This window comes from Ammospiza nelsoni, chromosome 2, assembly GCF_027579445.1.
Source record: "Ammospiza nelsoni isolate bAmmNel1 chromosome 2, bAmmNel1.pri, whole genome shotgun sequence".
Taxonomy (NCBI): Eukaryota; Metazoa; Chordata; class Aves; order Passeriformes; family Passerellidae; genus Ammospiza; species Ammospiza nelsoni.
In genome coordinates, this window is record NC_080634.1 from 10,978,991 (window position 1) to 10,997,214 (window position 18,224).

General features: G+C 41.3%; 1 protein-coding gene across 5 annotated transcripts in view; it reads right to left on the minus strand.

Annotated features, from left to right (window-relative positions):
- Window positions 1-2,640: 2,640 nt before the first annotated feature.
- Window positions 2,641-18,224, minus strand: part of NRIP1 (nuclear receptor interacting protein 1) — a 73,179-nt gene continuing 57,595 nt past the window's right edge. For all 5 annotated transcript variants that reach the window (XM_059491613.1, XM_059491618.1, XM_059491624.1 and 2 more), the window contains one exon: window positions 2,641-11,459. In XM_059491613.1, the coding sequence (XP_059347596.1) occupies window positions 7,611-11,099 (3,489 nt within the window). In that variant the 5' untranslated portion in view covers window positions 11,100-11,459 and the 3' untranslated portion in view covers window positions 2,641-7,610. The remainder of the gene's footprint in view (window positions 11,460-18,224) is intronic.

An 18,224-nucleotide genomic window follows, 5' to 3' on the forward strand; every position in this document is an offset into this window, starting at 1 on the left:
ATCTCTTTATTCATTAAGAGCAAGCATTCCTTAGAAAGCCAAATCAAAGAGGGCTGCTGTGAGCTCGGATCAGCATATGCTCCTTCATTAGCAGCATTGATAGCAACCAGCAGAGAGGATTTTTATGCCTCAAGTTTGTGCCATGCTCCCTTTGAGTCACTCTGGCAATCAAAAGGAAATAAAAATATTATCAGCAATTACTGCCTGCACATCCTAACCTCTGCTCCAGGCTCATATCAAGTCCCTACAGACATTCCCAAGGGTGTATTCCAGAGCCCTGATGTGCCAAGCTGTGCCATACAGCAAAACATTGTCATTGTATTCTTTAGTTTCAAACCCCCATTTTTTCTTGGCAACTTTACAGTCAGTGAAGAATAATTTGCTTTACTTTTCTTATTTAAAGACATGTCTGTACTACTGCAGTAAGTTTCTCTATTCTTACAAAGGCTTCTACAGTGCACATCCCTGCAAATGATCTATCAGAATCCACAGCTGTCCTTGTGACGGTGTTCACAGGGTCTTAGGGTGAGGGAAGAGATGAGGATCGGACTCCATGCTTCAGAAGGCTTGATTTATTATTTTATGATATATATTATATTAAAACTATACTAAAAGAAGAAAAGGATTTCATCACAAGACTAGCTAAGAATAGAATAGAATAGAATAGAATAGAATAGAATAGAATAGAATAGAATAGAATAGAATAGAATAGAATAGAATAGAATGATAAAGGTTTGTGGCTCAGGCTCTGTGTCCAAGCCAGCTCACTGTGATTGGCTATTAATTAGAAACAACCACATGAGACCAATCACAGATGCACCTGTTGCATTCCACAGCAGCAGACAATCATGGTTTACATTTTGTTCCTGCGGCCTCTCAGCTTCTCAGGAGGAAAAATCCTAAGGAAAGGATTTTTCATAAAAGATGTCCGTGACAAAGTGCCATGAACACTACTGCTGTCCCCTACCCCCCTCCAGTTTGGAAATCTCTGAAGCAGAAATGAAAATTCCCTCATCCAGCAGCTGTTTTCTGAAAAAGACCCATCATCACCACATGCAATTTTCATTCTGTGAGGAACAAGCTGGGGACTAAGACTATTCCATGGTACCACAGGTCTGTGAAGAGTTCACTGGCAGTGTGAAGCACTTCTGAGTGAGTTCATCCTGAATCACCAAGCAAATGCTGTTCACATTCCCTCAGAGGGGAATGGTTCTTGGGATATCACATGCATTCCACATCCTCATCACCCCACAGGCTGTCCAGCACACTCAGCTCCACAGCCCTGCTTGTTCTGGTAGGTGCTGTGCAAGCTTTACTTGGTCTTACAGCACAACTGAGTAAATGCAGTGAGTTTACAAGTGCCTGGAACCCCCACCAAGTAATAACAGAAAAGTCAGAGACACTCAGGTGCTCCATGGAACTGTCCTGGGGCATCACCACTGAAGAAACAGAGGCAGTGTGTTGGCTTTGCCTGGTGGGCAGACTCAAAACTGAAAGAAACATAGCACTGATTAAACCATGTATTTCAAGAAATTATTTCCAAGCTGCACTGCCGTTAGAATGTGAGACTGGTTCCTTAACAATATTGCTTTTCCAGGTGATATTGCTTTTCCTTTGGGCTCAGCCCTTGATCCCTCACATCAAGGCTACTTACAGAGAGAAGAGTCCGGGCAGAGCTGGGTCAGGTCCTTTCCCTCTGAAGCACAGCTGGGCAACACTGGTGGCACTACATCCATACTGCAAGGTGATGTACCCAAAGTGAGACAGCATCCCCATGCTGCTCCATTTTGGATACTGGACAATTAAAATGCTCAGTTATACACAGTTCAGGAAGCCCCAGCTGAGATCTATGGACTTGGAATTACTGTTTTAAAACTATCTTCATGTATTTTCTGCTTTCCAGAATGCTCCCAAAGAACCTCAGGCACACAATTTATTGCTGGGACCAGGAAGCTGAGGATGATTCATGAAAATAGGTGTTACTGTTACCCAAGACAGTCATGACCTGTCCTATGTGCTTGCTTGCAACTGTGCAGATCCAGACACTGTCTGGACACCCTGGAGCAAAAATTTTCTGGAGAAACAGCACTTGCACAAATGCTGCAATCCATCATTTGCACTATGCCATAAGCTGACTTAACCCCAAAATACGATGAAGTGCACTGCTAAAGCTTTGTGTGGGCTTCATGGGCACACTGTGTTCACTTATTATTCCATTTATGTTCTTAAGCAAACATGAAGAAACTGAGAAGTCCTCTTTGTGGTATGAACCAAAGTAGATTTTAGTGGGAAAACACATCTTTCCACCTTGCACAAGGGACCTTAACAATGCTTTAACATTCAAAATTATTTTCACATGAGAATTCCCACTTAGAGGTTTCCAGTTTATGGTCACTGATTTCAAGTTAATAAGCAGAAGGGTATTTAAATAAAACATAATACAGAGCTTTGTGAAGTAAAGCTGCTAATCTCATTTAGATTGCTTCACTTCCAGCTCCACAACACTCAGCTTCCAGTCAGTAGCCTTGCTGAAGGCTGTATGTGCCTAAGTTTTTTGTTGTCAGAAATCTGCATCAACAGCACTGATGCAAAGAGCCCACTAACACTCCAATAATGCAAGTACACATGAAATAAAGCAGATTTAAAAACCATCAAGACAATGCATTTTTCTCATTTATTCAAATCTTCTGCAGGAAGTAAACACTGAAAGATTTAAAAAAACTTCACACTGCAGTATGTACAGTTTTGTGACATCACATGAGGAAATTAATTTCTAATAAAAAAATGAGACCAGTTAAATTACTGAAGACACATCACAATAAAACTGGTTGTGGTAAAATCCCAAATTCTTATGTATGGCAATGAAAATCAATACTCCTTTGTTTTACAGGGATGGAATAGTCCAGGTACAATATTTCAGTTATGCAAAATGGAGTCCTGAACTTACATGACTTATTATAGTTGTATGAGCACTTCATGTTTTAAAAGTAGGTTTGCATTTTTTTTTCCAGACCCTTTTGAATTGAAGCACATTCTTTCACAAAGCTAAAATACCACAGCAGAAGTCATGTCCAGAAGTGGAATACTGTTGTGTTTTGAACTGACCTGACTTGTTAAGACTTTTTTTTTTTTGCCAACGCACAGATGCACAGGGTCCCCCATGCACTTTTCATGCAGCAGTTAATCACAACTTTAAATAAAAGAATTTTTTCTATACATTCTTCCAGACTTGCAACTGTATACATACATGCAAAAGTTTTTAAACCTATGTGATCATATTTACACTTATACATGGAATATACATAACAAAAAAGATTAAAAGGTTTTTTTTTCCTTTGCATTAGAACAATACAAAATATGTATTTTTCGTTAAGGAAACCACTATTTACATCACCTTTTAAAAACCAATTTCAACATATTATAGGCGTAACAAGTCAACATATTTACATTATATATAAATATATATATAATATATACTTACCAGTTTACTCCTCTGTAAGATGTGGCAGAGAACAAACTGGTAATATCATGTCACTGACGTCAATGAGAGCTGTAATACTTTCACCAACACTGAACAGGGAAAATTTAAACCACTCGTTTCTTTCTTTTAAAAACATTTGTAAATTAAAAATTTAAAAACTTCACTAAGAGTAAATGGCTACGAAAAGTAAAAGTTATGGCTGAATTCCCTTTTGATCTCATATAAACTTCTCCAACTGAGCTGCCCAGCTCTGTGGTATCAGCAGAGAAGCCCTCCAGCTCTCCACTTCTGATTCTGTGGTCAAGCCCTACCCACCACCTTTTCCTCAAGCTTGGGCAGAGGAGACACTAGAACCTGGATATCTGAGTGCCAGACACTTCCCTCTGGAAAGAAAAGGCCAATCTGCGTGGCAGCTCCGAGTCCGTCCCCAAATGCAGGCGCTGCTGACACCCCTCCAGCAAGGCACCGGGGTCTCACAACTCCAGCTGCAGCCCCAGCCCTCCCCAGCTAAGGGGGGCAGAGTTAATTCAGGTTAAAGCTCCAAGGGGCTGCAGTTGCACTCTCAGTGCGGTATAGAGACAATTCCCTAACTCACTTCCTCCTGGCCTGAGCTGGAGGCAGCTGTCCCCAGTCTGTGCTGGCTCTAACTGGGATGTGCCCTCCCTTCCCTCCCTGCTCCTTGGATGGGGAGATCCCACACCAGCACCCCCTGATCCTGCACTGCTCTGCCTGCACGGCTGCTGCTGCCAGCATCTGCCAAGACCCCATTTTGCTCCAAATTTGTACTCTAAAGGCCTAAAGGGAACAGGAGTTGCTGAGAGTACCGAGGGCTACTCAGGAGATGACCTTGGTTTGCAATTCATCGTCAGGGACTGCTGGAAATCAGGGATCTTAGAGCTGCTTGGGAAAACGTGGCCAGCCCTACCAACAAACCCAGCTCCCACACCCCTCTTCTCTGATGGAAAACTCCCCAAGGAAAGAAATAGCAACTCCTTTTTACTCACCCATGCTATGCAAGACAAAAAACAGTTAAAGAGCCTTTGGTCCTAAGGTGTCAATGCTGTAAGTGTGGATGGGGCAGATCCAAAGAAGACCTCTCTTCCCTAGGGAGGGGAAACACCAGGGATACTGCAGAATTCCACACAGGAGGAGGCTGTTGCCCTCTTAGCAGCTGACTGAGCATTCCCTTGGCATGTCCTGCCCTCTCCCAAGGGCCCCATTCTTGTTACCTGCTGTTTGAGAGGGCAATGCCTACAGGAGATAAGATTCTTCCATGAACACCATGTCCCAAACTTAAATTCTTGTATATCAGGGTTTACTGACGTCTGTGAGGATGGCAATACCCTTTTGTTAACATCAACTCAAAAGAAAGCTAAATCCTTAACTGGTCAAACTGTTAACATTTTAACTTAACTGTTTTACAAAACTTTCAAAATTAAATGTTCAAAAGTATATATTATAACAATAGACTACCCTAGAATAAATACAAAGGTCAGCACATTGCTCGATTCCAGTATTATTTTTTGTTAGGGTCAGAATCTCTTCCCCACTCTTCATCTCAGCTTTGCACAAGTTTTTGCCACCAGGTAATTCCACATCCTCTCACGCTGCATTTTTCTGTGGAGCTCTTCAAGCAAATTATAGCCCTGTATTTAGTCTGGGGACCATCTATTATTCTATATTGTATATATTTCCTACCTATATACACATTGTTTCAAGAAAAATAATCAATTAAGACTTTAAAAGACATTTAATGGATGGAACAAATACCATCTTTTTAATATTTCTGCTGGGTTGACTCATATAAAAAGAATTCAGTTCCACTGTCAATCCAAAATATACTTTATCTCATTAATGATTATTCTATGAGACATCTGAATTGTCATTGGGCTACTTATAAATGCAATATTAAAGACAAACAAAATTTTATTTTTATATTATACTTCAGACAATGACATTTAAAATGATATTAGATTTGTGTGAAGGTTTTAAAATATAAATCTTCTTTGTACAGCCCATTAATATATTATGCTTCACCGAAGTAACATAAAAATATATCTTTAAATTGCTCTGTTTTTTCTCATAAAAACCAGGGGGAATGTTTTATACCGGATACTGCCAAATATTTGTGTTCCCTAAAAGAAGGTATCCCCCAGAGGGGGGCAAAACAGAATAGTGGTGCATTTTCCAGCTGTCAGACAGAAGAAGTGCCTTTCAGTAGGAACTGCACTGGAAAGAGGAGGAACTGATCTCGGGCTGGGGACAGGGACAAGAGGGGGACAATAGCCTGCTCTGTCTCAGCAAGCCAGGAGTCTGGGAAAAGCATCTCAGAAACCAAACCAGATGGAAAAGAGCAAAATGCCCCATCACTCATGTCTGCTATGCAGGCATGGGATGCACAGAAACAGCAGTTTTGTCATGTCACTGGCCTGCAAGGGTGAAAACAGACACAATTAAACCAGAGAGCAGCTCTCATTATTTGTGCAAGCCAATTGCTTAGCTGCTCGCTTGCTGATGGCAGAGAGGATTATCTGTGAAATCAGGAAGCCACAGAAGAGAACTTGCTTTTTTTTTTAGGGGAGTAAAAAGTTGAGCAAAACTTCTGCTTGCCAATAATTCACATAATTCAGAGGAGCTGGATTTTGTCCTCTTCCTGGCCCCAGAGAAATAAGGGCTGCAAATGGAGTTAACACTGACAGTGCTAACGGGAAAGCAGAGCCACACGACTCTTTCCCCAGCCAGCAATTCTTCTAAGATGTCTCAGCTCTGACTGCAATTTTCAGTTCCTCCCAGCTCAGGCTGATACTGCCAGATGTTACAAATCACAGCACAGGTGGGGATTGAGGAAAAGGGCAGGGAAGGATTTCTCAGATATATCCCACTATCCATTACAGAACATGACAAAACCACAGTTTCATCCTCAGTGCTACCTGGGAAATTATTCTAAAGCCAGATTTTCTGCAGTGAAAGGGTAGTGCATTAAACCATGTATCAGCTGCTCAGAGAGTAATAAATATTGGCAGATTATAGATTCTTTTCCCTGGTTGTAGGAAGAGGCCAACACATTTTTCATTAAAATCCTATTCCATCTTTGAGTGGAAGTCTGATGTGCTGCTCTAGTGCAGTTGGTATTCTTCCACAGGGAAGCAGGATGGTGCTGAACACACAATTCTGTTCATCCCCTTCACAAGCTTTCCAGCATTTTCCTCACTGAATACATGTACTAAGCCTTCTCAATCACACTGCTCCAAGAGGCATTTTGGCTTTCCCCTTTTAGGCAGGAAAGTGACAGGAATGTGCCGACAAAAGGACTCATGCACTACTTGCACGGCCCATGAAAATCTGCCTTTTTTTATAAAAACCTAGAAAAAACCCTTAATTCTAACTAGTAACTCATAACTATGGCTAAGAATTCTGAGGAAGGCATTTGTTGAGAGCAGGGCAAGGAAGAAAAATAGATTTTACACCACTATTCTGGCAGGACCACAAACAAGATTTAAAAATAACAATACAAATTTTGGAAGCACTAAAAAATACATTTCAGTGCACTTCAATTATTAACACTGACGCAGGTTTTCCAATATGACGAGCTAATACCTTGGACGGACTGCTCCACTTCTTAAAAGTTATTCTTAAAATTTCACAAAACGTATTAAAACATTCAAAAAAAAAAAAGAAAAAAGTACACTGTCTCTATGCTCAGGCTTCAAAAAAATAAGGATTATTTTACAGGGAGGGAGGAAACGCAGCATTACCACCACCTAGGCTGTACGCTTACACTTTATGTTATACCAAAAGCTTGCAGATCCAAATAAGACTCTGATCAAAGAGTACTCATAACTTAATCTGATACATACAGAAACGTCTTGTACAAATTACAACCCTTCTAGTTTCCTTGTGACAATCTACTGTAAAGCAAATTTTATCTACATGTATTTTAAATAACATCACCAGAAAAATAAAAAGTTTATCAAATGAAAACATTTCAATTAGACCATGCTTTTTTTTTTTTTTTAAATCATGCTCAATTTATACAGTAGTGAAGTTCATACTCATTTTTCTTTTTTTTTTTTTTTTTTAAACAAAGATTCAAAACCACTGATTGTAAACTCACTGAGGAGGCTGCAGTTTATTCTGGCTCTTTTTTGATTGTTCGCACTTTTTCCAGAAGTCCATGCACTTCTCCATTCACACCACCGTGCTGATGAGAGCCGTTACTCCCCATATGGCTGTTGTAAGGGCTTCTTAAGTTACTAAAAGGAGTTTTGAGCTCCGGCTCAGATGTCAACTCCTCTTTGATTGTAACGCGAGTCGAGCTCTCGGTAAATGAAGGCTCATTCCAAATTTCTTTGTCGTGTGCTTCTTGGCTGCTGACAGAGCTGCCACCTTTCTGTAACATGTAGTACAATATCGGGTTGGTTTTGGTCAGTCTCGGGGAGTCTTTCTCGTAATCATTCTTGTCCATGCCCGTGATCACCCATCTGATGGGGCCCTTCTCACTGGGCACGGAGCACATGCTCAGCTGGTCGGGCTCCAGCCTGGACACCGCGCTCCCCAGGTGTTCGGGGAAGGGGGAGCTGGCCGGACTTTTGACTGCTACGGGGTACTGAAATGTTCTGTGATCTACACAATTGTTCTGCTGCACGGGGCTTCCCACCAGTGATCTTACTGAAGAAATGGTGAATTCAGGTTTATTGACTGTTGCACTGGTTTTGCTTCCTTTTTTCTTGCCCTCTGTTAGTATGTTATTCCTATGTTGTGACAGATCTCTCTCACAGTTTTCTGAGAGAAGCAGCTGTTTCAACACATTAAAGCCTTTACTATCTCTAGACCAACTCCTATTCTCAGTTTCACTATTTGAACCATGACTTACACCGTATTTAAATTCAGCATCACTTCTGCTGAATTTCAGTTCTTGCTGGTTAAGCAAAGGCCCGTACAGTGCCTCGGTAGGAGAAGTGTGATTGTTTCCAGCATCAGACACATTACTTTTCATCTTTTTTAATGGGCTTTCCAAAGGCTCAGCATGAAGCTTCCTCTTCTTCGGTACTGTGCAAAGACTCTTGGATTCAAGGTGTGTCAGCTCGTTGTTTCGGTGACTCCTGTCAGGCTCATCTGCAGGGTAATGGTCTTGATTCTGTCTCAGCAACCTACTTAGCAGGCCATTTTTGGAAAAAGAGAAATCTTGAGGTGAAAGAGGCTCAGATTTCACCTCCTCGGATGCTGGAGAAGCAGCTGTGTTTCTCTGCAGTGAATGAGCAAACCCTTGGAATTTGTTACCCTTGCATTCTCTTACTTGTTGTGCATTTAAATTATAAGGAACATTTGATTCGTCAGATGGTTCAGTTTTTATTTTCACCGTCAATATTTGCTCATTCAAAGCCTTGTCTGTCTGTTCTTGAGAACTTTCATCTCTTAAAAGCATCCTCTCTTTCTTTTCACTTTTACCTTTATTGGGAGTTCCCAGAAGCAGCTGAAGGACAGTGCGCCTTTCAAGGAGATTTTCTATTTCCGAACCTGGAAGTCCTTGTTCAGCGGGTGCGGGCTGACAACTGAATATTTTGTTATTTTCTTCATGCATACTCAATTTATTCGTAAGCAGAGGGCTGTTCAATCTATCAATCAAGCCCACAGGTTTATCCATGTTCCCTGCCAGCAGCTGTTTGCCAGCTCTCTGTTCCTCACTCGACATGGAACTCTGCATGCCGCACTGAGCCAGGTTCTGCAGCAGCTTGCTGGCGCTGAACGCCGACGAGTTCTGGGGACTATCAGTCCTGCTCAGCTTAGCTCCTTGAATTTCCTTGCTTTTGGACAGGTCTATCAAGTGCTTAGCTGCAGAATTCATCAGTCTGTCTGGCTGGATGCTGCAGGCATAGGGTGGTGAGCTGCGCTTGACAGCCATTGACTGGTGAGAGAGGTTTATAGGAGAGTCTGCTTTTGTGGAAGCCAGCAAGGGTGGAGTGCTTAACGGAGTCATGCGGTTGGCACTGGGACTGTCAGCAACAGGAGTCCTTTTCCCAGTCTGTACAGTGAATTTTGCCACATCAGCTGTACTGTGTGGTCCCTGAGGATCGTTACTCTTGTCTACCTGTTCTTCACTCTTATGCCCAAGTAACAGCTGCAGTAGTGTTACTTTCTGGTGGGGATTCAGCTTAGAAGCTTTCGGAGTGTCTTTCTCTTCCTTGCTCTCTGGACAGGAAATTTTTGGATCCCAGTTACGAAGCAAGGACTGAGTGAGGTTATCCAGCGATGCAGGTGGACCTGCATCTGGCTTATCTGTCCTCTGTTTAAAGGATAGGTCTATAGGAAGACAGTTAGAATGGGAGCTTTCATCATCACTACTGTCTTCTGTAAAACTGGGATTGTTGTCTGAGTACTCATCAACAGTTGTTGGTGTGCTGCTGTCTTCAAAAATGCTGGCTCTCTCACTCTGCTCACGCCCTTTCACGTGCTTGGTGGTATTCTGGCTTTTCAGCAGATGTAAGAGCAAGCTGTTGCTGGGAGAGGTTTTCAGGTTACTCCTTTCCACAGTACTTTTGTATCCCACAGTTTTGGGAGGCGAGTGCATGATTCCCACCGAACTCTGAAACGGTGCCATGCTGCCTTTGCTAGGGACTGCTTTGGGGGACGATCCTGCCTGACCATTGAGATGGCTTGTCATTCCTTTGGCCAAACCAAACTGGCCCATGTCCTTCTGAGCGCTCTCCTGCAGCCTGGCCATGGCTGCAAGCCTCTCGCTTGCAATCTGGTTGGCATTTTGTGCTTTTAGAGCGTGTTCCCTGGAGTACTGCTGCAAGTGGGCTTCGCTGGAGAGCAGCAGGGCCAGCTGGCTGCACGCCACGCTGGGCTTGGGCGAGGCAGCAGGGCTGGATCGTTTCTCCACCATGCTTGCAACAGCTTGTAACCTCGCAGCACACGACAGGGGCTCGTTCACCACCTTGGGGCTGCTCTGCACTGCATGAGGAGATTCTATAAACCTCTCTTTGGGCAGGTTCTTGGTGATGTCAGGCAGGCTGTTGTCCAGCTTCTGATCTTTTGCTTTGCTCTTCTTCAGCAGGGTCTTCAGGTGGCTGGATGCAACACCATAGCACCTTAAATCTTTCTCCACTTGTAAAGAATCATGGCTAAGAGAATAGCCCTGCTCCTTAAGACTCTGTCTAATCTGCTGTGACAGAGCAACACTCTGCAGCCTAGAGCTGAATGACTGAAGCAAAGAGGCAAGTAATGTGCTATCCTGTTTGCCTTTAGGCACATTTTCAACCATGCCAGCCAACAAAGCTTCCTTTTTTCCATCTAAATCCACAATGGAATCAGACAGCCGCCTTCTCTTTGCTGCATTCCAGTCTTCTGAAGACTGCAACAGTCTTGCTTTTTTGAGGTGTAGCATGCCAGATCCCCGATACGTACTCGTGTTGAGAACTGGACCATTACTCTGACAGCTGGGAAATATATTTCCTGAAATCTTAAAGTTTTGATCCTCCCCACTATGCCCAGTGGACTTTTTGTCAACTGCAGTACCTGAGCCTCCTGCTGCTTGATGCATTAGTAATCCCTCTAGGTAAGTTAGAACAACAGAATCCTGGTGCATCTCAGAGCCAAGCTCTTCTCCATGAGTCATGTTCAATAAAAGTTTCCAAAAAGGCTCTGTTTCTGTTCACTTCAAAGGCTAGTTTTGCTCAATCAAGATGCAGAGTTAATAACAGGTAGACGTCTACAGTGTTTTCTTAGAGACCTTCAGAAACAACAGAAAATGTATTATCCTAAGCAGGCTTCTCCCAGTGTACACTGTTTGATGAGCCAGGTTTCCAACCATAGCAATCCTCAGCTGAGATCTAGGATATTTATGGTCGATGTCTAGGAGAACACTCAAAACACGGTTTCACAGAAAAACAGTTCCATCAAGTATTTGCTGCCTTCTTGCTTCTGGAGGCCAGCTTGCTTTTCTTCCTTTTCCATCTCCACCAAGCACATAAAATTCCTAAGTCAGAAACACAAAACAGAAAGAAAACATTTAGGATTAAGATATGATTGCATAAAACATTTTTTCCTTAAAAAAAAATCCAAACCCAACCCCCCATGCATTGTCTTAGGCAGAGATTCAGGATACATAAACAACACATATTCCAGAAGAAACTAAAAATCAAATAAAGGACAAAATACATGGTATCCAATTCAAAGAACATTATGAAAACAATTCTGAGATGAAGTTTTACGCAAAAATTAAGCTTACTTATCGTAAGCACAGCTACTACAAGCTTTCACTGAACTTCACTATTCTGCAGTTAAAAATAAGGAATAGTAAATCTGACAGGAAAATCTGAAATCACTCTAAACACAGTTTTAAAAAAAAATCTATTTAATTTTACTTCACAGTTGCATGAACTTTTCTTCTGCAAATCTAAATACACAGGACATGCATCCTAGCACTCTTAAACTGAACTAATAGGAAAAGGCAGGCCTAAAGTCAGTGTTTAATTTCAGGTTGCATATGTTCTGAAATAACAGAACAGACAGCACCATATATATGAGTACATTTCTGTTTGGCAGGTGGATGGTATTGCTGAAAGTAGAAACAAAGTTGTTAGCACTGCCCAATGCACCAGTGCAAAATCCAGTATGGGAACACAACAAGGGTGAAATCTGTTGTTCTTACAACATCCAAACACCACAAATTATTAGGACAATCATGTGATAAGAGTGGGGAAGAGGTTGCTTATGCCCCTGATGCAACATAAATCCTGGCATCAAAATCCTCCCTTCCCTGGAGGATTTTCACCTTTGCATTATTTCTGTACATGAAACACAGAATGGCAAAACAAAACCAAACCAGTTCTTCCCTGAAGTCCTGTTATTCTTCCAGAGCATGTAATATCTCTAGCAAATACCTCCTTGGATGGGGCAGTGTGGAATAAAAAGCTGTTTTACAATGCACAGCAATGCCACTTGTGCTGGATGCATCTCTGCAGTTTCACTTACAGGGCTGCTCAGTGGCAGCGGGAACATTTCAGTCACCACACCTCAATAATGAGACCATTACACCACACACGCATCCTCCTTCACTCACTCAGTACTAAACTGGCTAAATAAATATTCAACATGAACAAAGGTAAGTGTCCTTCTGCATACTGAACTCTGTAATTTGCTTTCATGGGCTAAACTCCATTGAAAATTTGTATTTACAAGTTTAAAAGGGATGTACACAGCCGAAATCCTTGCCTCCTCAAAGTGAATGAATATTTTATGATTGATTTCCCAGAAGCAAGTTTTTAATTCAAAACCTACAGGCAACTAGAAGTCAGAAAATAATCAGATCTTAAAAATGTAAAGAATAAGAACTACTAAATAGCTGTAATATTAACTGTCCTTAATCTCCCTGGGCAAATATTCCCTTCCTTGGTTTTAAGTCATCTAGAAAAAACTCTAAAATGGAGCTATCTTAAAAAAAGAAGCCAAAACCAAACCCAAACAAAAAAATCTAACCAGTAATGCATTATAAACGTGTGTATCTATGCATTTAAATATCAAATGCAAAGCTGTTAGCTATTATTGAGGTGTCAGTACTTCTCTCAGAAATACATGACCAGCATTTTCAGAATTACCTGTGGAAGACACAGTGCTCCTTCAAACATGAAACAACTTAAATGTGGATTCAGCTAACTGAAAATGACTGATTATCTTACTGTTCCTTCAAAAACCTCTGTACCTCTGAGTGGGCTTTTACACAGTTTCAACTCAAAAACAGAATAAAAATCACGAATAACAAATCCCTAAAAAAAAACCCCAAAATAACCAAGATTTCCAATCAAACTATTAAATATTCAGCAACGGTAACAGCAATACAAATAGACTAATTTCCTCAAATAGCTGGGAATACATTTTATCTAGAGAATATATTTTTCCAGCTTCCAAAAGTATTGCATTGAAGACAATAAAATTGAAATTCTGTCTGGATTTCTGACAATCTGGTAAAAGCAAGGCTTACAGGACACCTTTAAGATATAGTCCCAAACAAAAGCATCACTAAGCCAATATTCAGTACAACTTTACTCACTACACCTTTAGGTAATTCAAAAGAGACAGTGCATTTATGCAAATCCCTCAGGTACTCCAAAAGCCTCCTTCAGGAGATGACACTTGTAGCCAGTACAGTTTATATACAACAACTATTCTTAGAAGTGTTCTGTCACCTTTTTCATTTTTTATTTTATTTTAATTACCCAGAGCTAGGGATATACTGATAAATTTAATGAAATCGGGTTGCTGCAAAGAAGCTTCTTTAAAGATAATGAAATCTGGAAAGCACTTGACACATTAGAACAGGACATCAGAAATCCTTTTAAAAAGCCTCTTTTGATTTAGTGCTGTAACAGATATTACAGTGCTAAAATCTCACATGACAATGTCCATCTGAGGTGTAGTCATGACAAATCCCAAGCAGCTTTGGAAATTAATGCTCAGCAGGACACTAAGGCAGTCATTCAGCTACCTTCTAAATAGACACAAACTGTACAAAAGGACTTCCCAGGACCCACTGAAATGTTAATATTTTTTCTTTAAATTAAATATTTAAGAAATTACCAGAGCAGCGCTAAGGAAAAAGAAAAGTAAGTTAAAAGAAAAGGCAGAAGAGAGAGAAAGGAGAAGTCACCCAGCAACAAATTTCTTATTTCCCAGCAAGGGCTGAAACAACTGCTAAGATCTACAACTCTCTAGACCTAAATATTATATTTAATTACTATGACAAAATAAATTGCTAAGTTCATGTGCTTTTCTGACCACAACTACTCTAAATGCACTCATTTTTGTCACTTCTACTATTTCCTCCCAGACTTCTGCACCATGAGAAATAAACCAGATTGTTGTGCAGAACCTCCAGGAGCACCAACCCAGCTCATTAAGCCTCATATTTACCCAGACAAATCCAAGGCAGCAGCAGAATCCAGAGCACAAATGCTGTAACCTGGTGAGATACTCCCCAAGTGAAGCACACCATGAGAAATCAGTTCTTCAGCCTTTTAAAGTGTGCCTAAGGAGAAGCTGCAGGCAGTATAGGGAAAATAAGGAAATATTAAAATGTTCACTGAACTGCATATGTCCAGAAAATTAATTCCACTTTTGCAGTTGTTGAAGTTTTTCTTTGTTTATTTTCAAACTACAAATATATTTATCCACCACAAAGGATATTATTGATATATGTCGTTATTACTTTAAAGGAATAATAAAAACAAACTTCAAGATCCTTTGCTTACCACATATTACTGCTGCAAAAGATAATGAAATCTGAGAACACAGCTTCTAATATGTCAAAGCACAATAGAACCAATTGCTTTTTGCTCCTGAATATTTGTTTTTGATTTTTAACGAGTTCTTTGAAGGAATGAAAACCTCAACCGCGAACCTGATACTCTAAACAAACAGCAGACTTTTAGTTCACCCAATAGATATTTCCTGCTATTTAAGAAATTCTGGACAGTTCACAATTTAACTAGCAAAATCACATTCATGAGACATTTTCCCAATATCTCAAACTAGCATTTGCAGTTAAATCCTTTTGCTAAATGGAACAGAGAGCCACAGTAAATGAACAACACTAGACTAACATTATTGGAATACGAGGGTTACATAATCTATTAGGTAATTCAAAAAACTTGGTATTATCAAGGTGTCGTCTTCTGCAGTTTCAATTCAAGATCGTAGGAAAAAATCTTACGGAAGCCATTAAGGTATTCATTTGGGAAACTGGCAATGGCCAGCAGATTGCCCACATGAACATTTATTAGAAGACATTACCCAAACTCATGCACATTGTTAGAATGATTAATAGAGGTGGAGATTACTATATGTTCACACAGATAAAACATTTTTATTAAGTACAATTTCAGAGTTCTTTCATGACGTTTAAACTCCTGTAGCAATTTTATGTTCCATTTTTAAGCTGGGATGAATCAAAACATGCATTTATAAAGCTAAAATCAGACTGGTCTGAGAAATAAAAATCTTCAGTTATTTAATAAATTTGGTGTTGTAATGCTTAGCTACTACTGGAAGAGCCAGGAAAAGCCTCTTACCAGCCTCACTGACTTCCTATTCTCATATTCCCAAGTGCAAAGGCTCCAGCCCACCACATCAGCCAATGGCCCAGACTGTCATTTTAATTATTACAGATTTGAGGAATGCAGTACAGTGATTACAGTGGCAGCTTGGGATCCAGGGGTCCAATTACTCACTGAGCTGCAGACAGGCTGTCTGACTTCTGGTTTTACTTCTCTGTACCCTGTTTTCCCAGATGGAGTAATAATAGATGGGAACTTCAGAAAGACAATTGAGGATAAATACATTAAAGGCTGTATGTTACTCAGCAGCTCCAGTACCAGCACTAAGTACCTAAAACACAGGATTTTAAGTGATTCCTCATCCTTATGGCTGCCTGTGGTGAAATGTTGAAAAGCGCAATGAAATTAGGATCTCAAAAAAAAAAAAAATCCTGGATGCACTGGGAATTGCAGCAGAATCTTACAGTGAACTAAGAATGAGTGGGGGTAATGAGACTTGCTGTCCCAGAATTATTTTGTTATTAAGCTCAATTTGCACACCTTTGATTTTAGCAGGAAGGATGCTTTCAGAGTGCTGGTAAAAAGCATTTCAGCCTTCAGTTGGCTCTTTTTGCAAAGGTTCTGAGCAGGGAAACAGCCCTGATCAACAACCCCAGCACCAAATGCACAAGAGCAGGTACTTCAATGGCACTTGAGCACGTGCTTTAAGAGAATCAAGTGTTTAAGTGCTTTGCTTTCCAAAATCCACGCTTTATTTGTGTCAGAAATCTGTTCAGATGAATGGAGCAGCTGAGACCTCTTCACAGTTTTGATTCAGGCAGCCAAGACATTTTGCAGGTTCCCTTTGCAAATGTAATTTGGAAAAAGACAAAAAGAGAAAAAAAAGAAAGACAGAAAGAAAGGCAGAATTGATCAGATGGGGGAGCAAAACTCAGCAGTAAGTGGGTGAATTCTCCCACAGCTGCACTCTAAAGAACTTGGGAATCCAGAAGCTTTTTTTTTTTTACAACTAATTCATTTAAATGAAATGAATCAGGCTCCTCTCCTACAACTGCAGGGTATCGGTTTGAGAAAGCAAAAATAAGCTTCTTCCCAGGAGCCTGGCACATTATTCACTGCTCCTAGGCCTGCTGACTGACTCCAAAAGACATTTTAAACATGGGAAGGACAGCCTATCCCTTTCAGACAGCTCAGGCAGGAGAGGGCACATGAGGAATCGAGTTGCTGGCAGGAGCTCCTGCTGCTGCCAGGAATTCTGAAGAGGCTCCCGAGCCTGTGACCCCACCAGGGCTGGCATTCCCCATCCCTGGCTGGGGCTGTTCCCTGCAGGCTGGCACGGAGCGCACGGCAGCGCCGCTCCCTCTGTGAAACACCCCTTGGATAATGCAGGATTAGCAGCGGCCACGGCATCACGGCCAAATTCTGCACGAGCACAGGGATGGAAAAGCCTTTCCCCTGTGTTTTGTTAAGCTGAGTGCTGCCAAACCCAGCCCCGACCTGACTTTAGGGTTTAGACAGCAGAAAAGGTGTTTTCTTCACTATGGGGATGGGGCAGCAGCAGGATGGGAAGAAGGGTTCAGAAGGAAGGAATCAGACCCAAACCAGCCTGATCAAACCTTCTGATTATTTTAGCAGTTTCAGTTATGGCATTTTGAAAAATACTAGAGCAAACCAATCCCGTAACAGATGATGAAACGGTTCGAAAGGATGCAATATCTACCGTTTTACGAAAATTCTAAGTAACTGAATTGCAGTTTACCCACAAATCCTCAGTAACTGAATCTTTAAGTCACACAAAATCGACAGAAACACAGAACCAAGAGCACAGCAGGCACAAGACACAGTTTTTCCTCTGAGAACAAGACCTGACAGTCCACTGGACTGAAATGTTAGAAAACCAACAACTGAGTTGGGAAGAAAATATCCCAACAGTTCTCGTGGTAGAGACCATTTAAATTTACTCGAGCTTTTAAGAAACCACTAAAACGTAAATGCTGATTACTCTTGTTAATAGCAGAGCCAGAGGCACATAAGGAAAGGGAGGCTGTTCCTACACATTCCATTTGGGGTGTGGAAAGGGGGATTCAGCCACCTCATCTCAAGTGTCCCTCCACTCCTCAGATTTCACATGGGATGCTCCAGTGCGGGAATCTGTGACTCACTCCGACCATGGAACACCACCCCATGACAACAACGAGGAGCTCTGGGATAGTATGTAATGCATATCAAGGGGGAACACGACATTTCCAGCGTGTGCTGGAAGGAGATGTGGAAATGTCAGGGAGATTTCCATTCCCACGCAGAGGGAGCTGCCTGGGGAGGCAGCAAGGCGAGGCTGTGCACCCTGCCAGGAGAGGCAAGCAAGGAGGAACACTTCAAACTCTGTGAAAAAGCTTTGCTCCGTGGAAAACACAAATTCTGAGCACTGTTGGTTATACTGAGAATCATCCTATGCTGGCTCTCAACCCATCTTCTAGATCGTGGTGCACAGCTTGGAGAAGGCCACAGGCAGACATTTCTCCCGAAGTTACATTGGTTTTATATCTTACTTCATAAAGCTACCAGTAAGGAGTGGGAAAGAAACTGAAAATGAAAATAAAAAAAACTAACAAAAAGCCAAACCAACCAAGCAAAACTCTACCTAATAAAAAAATCCCTCATCCAAGACAATCCCAAACCTAACGAAACCC